Source organism: Lissotriton helveticus, chromosome 5_1 (genome assembly GCF_964261635.1).
Source record: "Lissotriton helveticus chromosome 5_1, aLisHel1.1, whole genome shotgun sequence".
Taxonomy (NCBI): Eukaryota; Metazoa; Chordata; class Amphibia; order Caudata; family Salamandridae; genus Lissotriton; species Lissotriton helveticus.
The window spans coordinates 1,881,902,142-1,881,913,444 of NC_136065.1; the positions used below are offsets into that span (position 1 = coordinate 1,881,902,142).

Here is an 11,303-nt window from a genome sequence, read left to right on the forward strand (position 1 = left end):
ATGAGTAGCTCACAGATGTATCAGAATGGGGAAAGCAGAAGCTATTCACATGTCACGACAAGACGAGGTAATAGACTAGAGTCAAATCCTTCTGACTGGAGAATGCATGTAAAGAATCTGCTATAACCGCCTGGTACTATGCCAGCATAGAATCTAGGCCAAATTGTGTGATTGCTAATTAAGTGATAAGTTTGACTGTTATCAACGCTCATATTGGTTATTATTTACACTGAATACTGGAAGGAACACAATCGTTGCTGTCCTTTATTGACTGTAGAGTTTTATAACTTTGTAAACTGATAATTGCATTTCCTTTTGTTTGCTTCCTGCTCCTTGACCAGTGAAACACAGTTTACTATGCATAGTATTAGTTTTTTGTTTTTTTTGCATCGTTCTCTGCAAAATTAGCAAAAATATATTTTAAGAGCTGAAACGACAGTGAGACAGGATAAACAACGTATATGCAAGACAAACAATTTCTGTTTCTCACAAAAATGCTACTTAGTAGGAAAAAGTACTATGTAAAACAAATCAGAACTCTATAGAGATAGACTACAAAGTGTGGGGAATGGAGACAGGGGAGTAAGTGGGAAGGTCAAGATTACAACGGAGCAGACACAAATTTGAGAAGTGGCTGACAGAATGCTGGCCTGATAGGATATGCCTAAGGGGAATAATGAGTAACAGATAAAGGTAATTGGGAGCTAGTAGGCAGGGATATGGAAGCATATGAAGAAAAATTCCTAGAGATGAAAACTTGAATAATATGCTATCTCGTAAGAAAATAGGTACTGAGATAAGGGGATTAGCACATTTGTAACTGGCATTAACCATGTAATTTGAGGAGGTGGGTATTTTAATTGAGCTGATCACTAAGGGCATTGTGAATTATAAGCAAAATCACTGAATCAGATGGCTAGAGCAACATTTTATACAGAACTTGGGAAAAACGATCTTAATATCGATCAAAGTGGTTTCAGAAGCTGGAGATGTGAACTGTTTTTCAAAGTTACCTGGACAATCTTCAATAACACCAATTCAAATGGAAAGTACAGAAAAACGTACTTCAGGTGTCTTTATAACCCTTAATTATTAAACACATATATATTAAAATATGTAAACATGGATTTCATAATTGTCTCATATACACAGACCAATCAGATGTTGCTAGAAAAGCACAGCGTTAAGAAAAATTTGTAGGATCACATAGAATATCTTACTGGCTGACCGTTTCAAGCTAGAATCTGAAAAGGCTTTTCACCATAGGACTTAAAATTGGGCTTTAAATTCGTAGTGTTAAAGTTCTCCATGGTTTTAATACAAGGTATGGACATGTTTTATTAATGACATACAACAACAGTTGTTTTGAATGCTGGAACAACACAGGACTTTGAAGTAACAAGGCTGGGTTGTCTGCATGCTCCGTCTTATTTAGTTAGAATATACAGACAGTACTGAGGTTTTCAGATGTGAGGGGCTAAACTGTATATTCCAAATATGCCTATTATGTGTTGTTCTGTAAGGATGCCATTCGATTTATCCCTGAAGCCTAGGAACTGATTGTCAATTTGTATTCAGCTCAGGTTGTAAACACAGTAATCAGAATAATTTGGAACTGATGTTGAAAAAAAACCCAGAACATTTATTTGTCTGGTCCGCCTTCTTTTAGAGAGTTGGACCTAGTACTATATATAGGAATTTAGTTCTCCTCAAAACTGGGAAAGGTATTAAATCATTTGAAAGAAACACAACTTTTGCATTTTACTGTATTATTAAGGTTAGGTCAACACGGGGTGTAACAAGCTGACATCAATGACAGATACAGAAGCAACCAGTTTTACAATACCAGCCAGCAAGTACTGTTAAGAACGTGCCTGAAGTAATGCGCATATCCCCAATTCTTATAGACATATCGTGGGTGTGGTTTGAGATAAGATTACATTTTAGGCACCGTCCTGAAACACAAATGGGTGTTTGGAAAATCTCCAGTATACCTGAAACATTGGGTATGCCCATCAGCAAAAGAGACTCCTTCTGTCAGTGATAAATCTTTACTAGTGGTACTTCAATAAATGTGTAAACAGTGTGGAGAAATAAACGTCTTGTTACCAGGCTTCAATCTTGTCAAAAAGTTTCTGGATGAATTACACAACCAACCGTACCACTTTATCAACATGCTGATAAAAAGCAGCATCTATAAATCTGTTTTATTTTTATCTAGTTGCCCTACTCCAGCTGGACATAGTTATTGTTCTCTCGGTGTAGAAGGGATTCTTAAAATAAGCCTTTCGTTGCAATGGGAGTCATGACAATATTTTAACAAGCATTTGCAATGCAACAGTTTCGCCTTTGGAGAAGTTAGAGCTATTGGCATTGTAAATGACAAAATTTGTATTTGTGTTGGTTTTGAAAACAGATAAATAAATGGCATTGTCATTTACATTGCCAATAGCTTAATCTCTCGCAAATGTGAGAACTATTGTACCCTACGGTAGCAGACAGCAATTACTACCACACGCACACACACCCAGAGCCACACACACACACCCAGAGCCAGCCCCACACACCCAGAGCCAGCCACACACACCCAGTGCCAGCCACAACCAGAGCCACACACACACACCCAGAGCCCCACACACACACACACAACCAGAGCAGTCACATACACACACCCACTGGAGCAGTCACACACACACACACACACACACTGGAGCAGTAACATACACACACATACACACTCTGGAGCAATCACATACACACACACACACTCTGGAGCAGTCACATAACACACACACACACTCTGGAGCAGTCACATACACACACACCCTGGAACAGTCACACACACACACCCAGGAGCAGTCACACACACACACTCTGGAGCAGTCACATGCACGCACACACTGGAGCAGTCACACACGCACAAACTCTGGAGCAGTGCGCACATGCGGGGCTCTTAACCATATGTCAGACAGCAGGCGGCAGCTTGTCATGCACCCCCCTACCCCGCACAGCGCGCCCCTCCAGTAACCCACCAAGCTAATGAAGGTCAGTGGAGTGACGCTGACCGCCCCTCGTTACCACATTGTAAAGTTGTATCCGGCCTCATTGAAGTATCAGCAATATTAATCTTGATTTGTAAAGTATCTATAATCCTACATGAACAATTGTCACTTTATGGTAACTTTATGCATTTTTTAACAAAAGATAACGAAAAGCATAAAATATATTTTTCTATATAATAAATTACATAAAAATCTGACAGTACTTGTGCATGTGTGTAACTTGCCTTTTGCCTTTCTAGCACTACGTTTCAATCGCCTCGCTTAGGCTTTATTTTCCCAATTGTTATTTTCCCTGTACTAGGCACTTATCACAGGGGCCCGGCATTTTTTACAGATTTATTGTAACTGGATCCAGTCTGTTTGCAGTGTGGTTGCAATTGTGTTCCTTGTTGTTCTCTAAGCCCTGTCTGTGCAAAGATGCTGCAGTGTACCTGGTTCGGGGAACGGGAAAGTGCAATATTACAATGCTCTGGGTGTGTATACAAAGTTCTATTGTAGTATGCCCACTACGCCTGAAATTCAGGCTCACATCTTTACTCGTCTTCAGCAGCTCTACTCACCTTTGGGTACTGGGGCTGTTGTTGGCCTCTTCGATGGGATGTTGCAGGCTGTCACAGGGCGGACTCTCATTCTCACGTGCCGGTGGTAGATCAGGGGTGGTGCTCTGGACGAGTGGTAGTTGAGGAGCAACAGGGATGGGAGGCGCGGGGCCACCTCTACATCCTGCAGGAGGTTTAACGTTGGGTTTGACACTGAGCCTGGACCTACGGAACATCTCCACTCGCAAACAAGGGGCACGCGGCACAACCAGCAACTGCCGCGCTATCCTTCTTTAACAGGCTGCCTCCAGCCACAGGAATCAACAAACCAGGTAGAGTCCATGACAGCCTGGGTCACATGGGCGAACTGCAGCTCGCTTGTAATGACGTCATTAGACGGCGCACGCTTTTTACGTTCCAGAAGGCGGGAGGGGTAAAGCAGTCCCTGAAAACCGATAACATTTCGAGTCACCGAGGAACGCTGATATTCCGAACTCAGCCACTACACTAAATATGTCTCGATGTGGACCAATGTTTACAAAGAAACTGTTGTTGTTGGGGGCCGGTTCAGCTCAAACCGATAACATTTCGAGTCACCGAGGAACGCTGATAGTCCGAACTCAGCCACTACACTAAATATGTCTCGATGCGGACCAATGTTTACAAAGAAACTGTTGTTGTTGGGGGCCGGTTCAGCTTCTCCAGGTGTTGCAGAGAGAAGGGGGGGAGGCCAGCGGAGCCGAGCAGCTCACGGAGACCACAGGCAACCAAATGGCAAAAACATGGCTTGAAAAAGAAAAAGAAAAAAACACCGCCCACCGCCGCATGACGTAGGGAAAGGGGTGGGATGAGTAAAAATCGCGGGAACGCCCACGAATCTGCTCCTGCAATGACGGGCAGATCTGTCTTCCAATGGCTAGCCTCCATTTATGGAGCTAGCCAATGGAAGACAGAGGCGTGAGAAAGCTCCATACTTGTTTACAAAAGTTTTCGCCTGCGCGATACTGCTTGCGCAGTAAACGCCAGGCGAAACCTAATAAATGACAGAACAGGGCTTCATCCCCTAGTTCATCATACACTTGGGGGAGAACAACAAGTGTATAAAAACCCCAATGTACGTATAGCCTCCCAGACTATATTACTAAATACAAAAGGTTCGTAGGATAATTAGATTATTGTTCTTGGGTCTTCTAAATATCTACAGGTATCCATTGATATTGGAAGTTATTCTGTAGGTACTATGATACACCAAGAAGGAGATGGATCATCCCCGTTTTAAAGAACTTGGGGCTAAAACAGTGTCGTCCCGCATTTCTTGCAATACAATACCTAGAGAATGAATATGTTATTGCATCAGTTACTGTGTATTTAAAATACGCTTTTAACTTATGGAAAACACTACTATAGTAAACTGTGAATATGAATTCAAATGCCACTGAGACCTCATTATCTTGTGAACTATATTGTGGGTTTTTTATTATTATCTTAGTACCATCATGTATGTAAGTAGTAATGAATTGAATGAATTTTATCTTGTGATATTTGTATCATAACAGAATAAAGACATTTGAATTGAATTGATACTGGAAGTAGACACCTCACCCAGTTGATTGTGGCATGCTCGTCATAGGTGCCCCTTCCCCCAAAGGTAGGTCAGTACCACCTTAAAGAACTCAACATAAGGTGGGAATACAAAATAAATCTTTTTCGAAAAAAAGCTAGGGTCCAGTTATTAAAAATACTTCACAGGCATACATAGGCTTTCCTCGCTTTACCTTTGGGTACCCGTGGTATGATTACATTATATCTGGGATGTCCATTGAATACAATGAGTCAAGCTTCCTTGCACCAAAATGTTTTGGCCTATTTTAATACATCTTAAGGTCAGGGGCCTTCATCGGGGTGATAGCAGATTGCAGATCCCTGCCTATCCACGGTGATCCCTTGTTAGTTTAAGTTAATATGTGTAATGAGGCCTACCGCACTCTTAGTGGAGGTATGTAGCCAGGATAACCTACTTAAAGGTATTAGTCACCTACTTCCTCCTTGTCCAATGCTCGCCTTTACTCAACCTTTTGTTCCCTAGTTGAATAAATTTGTAAAAGGTTTTTGAGATTACTTTCAATCTTATTGTTCATTTTTGTAATCGGAGCTTCTTATGCATTCTCAACGAGGAAAAAATCTTGTGGTCGGGACCGTTTTTTATATTATATGCTTGTGAGTTCAATTGTTTTACAGTACATGCAGCTATAACAGCTGCGTCTAAACAAACCATAAAGTCCCACATGATAGATTCATTTATGAACAGTGCTTAATTGGTAAAAAAAAAAAGTGCCATGGCCCTTGTCAGGAGGCCACTGCAGCCCGCACCACCCATTGCCCCTGTCAGCACTGCCAATGACAGTACAGACACAACTACACATCATCACACTTCATGTGTGACAATTAATTGCCGGTGCCGAGCACAGGAAACCACTGGACCAAATTAAACACTGCTTACGAACCATCATTGGGCAGTCGTGGTTTCTAACCATATTAAACCTGTTGGACCCGGCCTCATGGCGTGGTTCGCCTCTGTCCCTCCACACCCTGTGAGCGTAGGCCTGTGCCCCGAGTCCCCTGCGCAGCCTCCCCGTTAGTGTAGCCTGCACCCCGAGCCTGGTCGTCCTACTCCAGTTAAACCTAGATCCCCCTAGACCCTCGACCAGGCCTGCCTTTCCCGCTCCACGCCCGGCTCCGAGCGCCTAACCTTGCATGCCCCACAAGGCCCGGACGCCATCTTCCCTTCCCGACATCCCTGTCTCCCTGGGCTGAGTGTGACCCCGGCCCCAGCGAAACCCAGATTCCAAAGGCGCGCCAGTCCCGGCTGGGGGGTAAAGGGCTCCCCGAGTGAGATAAGCCAGGGAGTTTCGATGGCACCTCCGGCCTCCCCTGAGGGGCTGGTTTCTGTCACACCTTTGGCCCTCCCCTGTGGGCCAGTTTCGATCACCCCTCTGGCCCCCCCGAGGGCTGGCTCCAGACCCGCTGGGCGTCTGGGAATTCCCGGACCCATCTTTCAAAGGGATCAAAGAGCCAACCGCCGGACCTCGCCAACGACCAGCCCCCAGGGCCAGAGACCTCTGCCTGCGAGGGTCCGGAGATCAAAGAAGCAAAAGGACTATAACTGGGCCCGCCCGACAACTGGCGGGCAGTTGTATCTTGGACCTGAAGCCCTGCTGATCTGATCGCGGCTGACCCTAAGAAGACTCATCCGGAACCTAGGAGCCCTGCTGACGCTGTCGCGGCTCAAGCTGAACTTGTAACCATCCGAGCCCTGCTGACGCTGTCGCGGCTCAAGCTGAACCTGCAACCATCCGAGCCCTGCTGACGCTGTCGCGGCTCAAGCTGAACTTGTAACCATCCGAGCCCTGCTGACGCTGTCGCGGCTCAAGCTGAACCTGCAACCATCGGAGCCCTGCTGACGCTGTCGCGGCTCAAGCTGAACTTGTAACCATCGGAGCCCTGCTGATGCTGTCGCGGCTCGACCTCTAAGACCACCTGAGCCCTGCTGACGCTGTCGCGGCTCTCACGAACCTCTCCAGATCGAGCCCTGCTGACCTCGTCGCGGCTCGAGGAGTACTCTGGTCCGGCTGGACCATCGAGACCACCATCCCGACCGAGCCGACTCGACGGAGGTGAGGCAGCCAGTACGACCATCATCCCGTTCCCCCCGGCTCGGGGATTGAGAGCTGTGCGTAGGGTACGCCGCGTACTGACCCAGAGACTAAAAGGCTTCCCCCTTCCCGAATCCTCCAAGACTTTGGGGTCCCTTGACCACTGTGTATATAAGAGTGCTTCCTTCGTTATTTGCTATATAAAGAACTTGTTACTAGAATCCAACGGTGTGGTGTCTGTTCGTAGTGTGGTGTGCGCTCAGTGTGTACGATCCTAGACCCGAAGTCCTCCCCGGTGGGGGACCTCCCCAATCAAGACTCGGCAAGTTCTGTGGGAGAGGTGGATCTTGGGGTGACCGGGTGAGCCCAACCTGGCCCTCGGAGATCGCCCCTTCCAACAAAACCATATTCTTAACATATAAAGATGCAAATTCGAAACTGCAGGGACAGAATTTCTCTAATTAAATCCACAGTAATGGAACTACCTGTAGCGCGCTCAGTGTGCACATGGCACTTAATGCCCCTTGCACTGAGGGGCTACATTGTGCAGACACCGTTCCTGCTACAGCGTTTTCAACAGGACCTGCTTCCTCATTTGCATCGTGGTATGCCCAACGGAAATGCAGGACTCTTTGTATGCTTCCATTACAGAAAGTTAACTATGTAGGTCATGATGTTTTGCCCTCAAATATACAACACCAGAGGACTCGCGTCATCAACACTCCGATTCCCTTCAGCGACTACGATTGTCCGCCCCCTCGTGGACGCTGAGGGCATTCAGAAGGTCACGTTGCGCAAGGAAGGGAAGAGCAGCAGCCCGCTCATGCCTGAAGCGCCAATCGTATCCGTCGTTACATTATTGGCGTGGCCATCTCTCACAGTTTCCTCGGTAGCCGGTCGCGTGGCACCAGTTCACGCTCAGTGGTGGCCGAAGCACATGCACGCACTAATGCTGCAGAGCCCCTTCTGTACTCAGGCCCCAGGACGGGATAATTCGGTCTAGAGATTTTATTTAATGCAGTCACACAATCTTATTGGCAAGAAGTATTACTAGATGAAAATGTACCATGCAATGCTATTTCTAATCAGTTGGTGTTCAATCATATTACACCTTGACAAGGGAAAGCGTACCAAGTGTTCAGCTTTCTGTGTCTTTGGTTCACCCCACTGCCAAAAAGAAAATTTGGGCTAAAGTTAATATTCTAAGCACACCAATTTTTAGTTCTGGCTGGACAGCGCAGATGTAGCCAGACCGTGTCTGATCAACTTAAAACAAGCACTCACCTGGGCTTCCTCCAGCGGCCGTGGTCGGCAGGCATGGAATGACCAAAACAAACACAGAAAAAAAAAACGAAACTCCGCCCACCGCCGCGATGACGACATCGCAGAGGCGGAGAGGGAAAAAATCGTGGGAACGCCCCCGAATCTGGTCCGGCCTTGACGGACAGATCCGGCTCCCAATGGCTAGCCTCCATTTATGGAGCTAGCCAATGGGAGCCGTGGGACGTTCCTGAAGCCAATATTGTAAACAATAGATTTCGCCTGCGCGAACTGCTTGCACAGATCGCCAGGTCGAAACCTAAAAACGGAGTTCCACCGTCTCTCATTCCTGTCATATACTGACAAATTAGAATTCTATAGTCTTACCAAACTGCAGAAGAATATGCTACTTTTCTACAACATCTCCGTGCAACTACTGGTTTCACTTTTCTAAATGTTTATAGTATGAATATCCTTAATTTGAATATGTTCTGAATATACAGTTTAGGGCTTAAAGTACTATATAAATGACTAGGGATGGAAAGAATTTGAACGATGGGACTGAAAAGATGGTTTATAAAATAAATATGTCTATACATCCGGAGATGTAAATTCTGTTTGATTACCTGTTTAAATTGTCAAAATTAAATTGGTTAAACGTGTAGCTATTAACTCTGTACCTCTTGCCAATCTCTCAATGAGGTGGGGGAGACATAGCATCCCAAAGATCACACCGGTACAAACATATCTACATGCCTGGGTCAGAGGGCTGACTAAACCAGCAAACAGTAGTGTCCATTTACATCTGAATTAAGGAATCCCATTCTCCAAGGAATCCCAACTTTTTATTAGTTGTTAAAACACATATGCACAGCATAAAAAATACATTTCATGGGTATCTGTATAATGATTACCTGAAAATGCTTACAGGTAAACGTTTTATGTTTGGAATCCCTAATCCATCCCTACTTTTTATTGTTCTTAATATGTAGGAGTTCTTAAAATAAGTCTTTCGTTGCACTAGGAGCCATGCTAGTATTTAAAAAATAGACTTGCACTATCTCAGCTTCTTCCATAGTTTGAAAAATCAAAAGTCCATAGTGTTATTTGCAATACTCTACAGGAATGTAGCAGCATGTTTTTTTCTCAATGTCTATGAGCAACAAGTGGTCTCACTTTTTTAAAAGCTTTTAGTTTGAATATCCGTAAACAAACTATGTTCCTCATGTATCGTTTGCAATTAATGTTTACTTGTAGGTTCATCACTAGAGTTCTGATTACTTAATGTACATTAAAAATAAACATACTGCACAGAAACAACAACAGGGCAAATAATATTGTGATCTACAGCAAACATTTAAAAGTGAACTACACTTCCTTTTACTAGGTGTCACACCAAGGAATGCCACCAGAGCACGGCTTTCCTCTATGGGCTGTAAGCTAGAAGTATTCCACGTGGGTATCTGCATCCAGCATAGCTTCTTGCTGCAACTAGAAATTAGAGGGGGGTGTATCATTATGGGCTATTTTTATTTTCTGCTGCCCAATAGTAAATATTCTCCCCATTGTTTTAACTTGGATTTACTACTTTATATGCAAAAATGCAAATTCCACACGCTTTGTTCAGAACTACGTAACATGTGGCTTGGAATGTTGCATTATGGAATTTTATTGCAGAACTGGTAAAACTGTGAACGGGGAACTAACATCATTGAATTACTGTACTTGTGTACTTATAGCATGAAATTCCAAAGAATTAAATGATATGCAGCGGACTGAAAATTAAGTTCCAAGTGGCGGGCTATCGATTCACAATGTAGCAAACCCAATGGGAGCAGTTCCATGGACGGAAAAGTGCACTGGGTTTATGCTGAGCTCAACTGAGTAAATCCAATCTTATGCTCCGTTACGTTCTGTTTGTAGAGAGACTTATGAAACCCTCAGCTCTAGTGAAAGGGCTCCATCCCAGAGTTTAGTTTATACTTAGACTGATAGACGCCTGTTTTGCCTAAGTATGGTTTTACACCCTCCGGGCATCTTATAGCATACAGGGTTTCAATCCTTCAGTAGTCCTAGGAGACGGGCCACTAACAGTACTACAATGGAGTGTCCCCAAAGCTTCCCAGCGATACGCTCCCTTTAAGTTGTTAATAGATTGACCCCTCTCACTTAAACAGAAAAGCCCCCACACTTTTACACTGGGTGTCACTTAGAGCGTACTCGGGGATAGACCCAACTTATTGCTCTGTCACTTTCTCAGAACTCCCCTACTACCATGTTTTAAGGGGGCTGTTCTCTGTCACTTCCTGGTTGAGAGGGCAGGGTGGATCCGCCCTCTCCATAACGAAGTAGCCCTACCGGCCCGAGGGTCAACTCAGGGTCAATGTGTCACATGAACACTCCACCCCGGCACTCACGTGAAAAACGGGGGGAAGCTGTACTGCCAGGGCCACTCAAACCCCATCTCCGCCCGCCGCTGGGAGCTCCCGGAAGTGCCCCGGACACAACCGACCACAGTCAGAGCTCGGGCTGGAAGGTTCCGCGAAGAGTCGGTTCCTACCACTTGTGTGCTGCAATGGACACCGACGAGGAACTAAACTGTTAATACGGTAAACGTCAACCCAGCGGCCATCTTGGAACATAACTCGTTACTGTCTCAGAGGGACAGTGCCTTTAGTCTTCCACCTTCCATGTCCACAGTCTACAAGAAATGCTGCATGGCATGTTTATTTAATTAGTAGGAGAAGCTGTTCAGCCTCTTTCTCTCTCAGTGCGAATAACCATTGCCC

General features: G+C 45.1%; 1 protein-coding gene across 1 annotated transcript in view; it reads right to left on the reverse strand.

Annotated features, from left to right (window-relative positions):
- The window catches only part of VPS25 (vacuolar protein sorting 25 homolog), a 37,882-nt gene extending 26,779 nt beyond the window's left edge, over nt 1-11,103 (reverse strand). Inside the window, exon 1 of the mRNA XM_078645360.1 lies at nt 10,932-11,103. Within this exon, the coding sequence (XP_078501486.1) occupies nt 10,932-10,978 (47 nt within the window). The 5' untranslated portion in view covers nt 10,979-11,103. The remainder of the gene's footprint in view (nt 1-10,931) is intronic.
- Between the last annotated feature and the right edge of the window lie 200 nt (nt 11,104-11,303).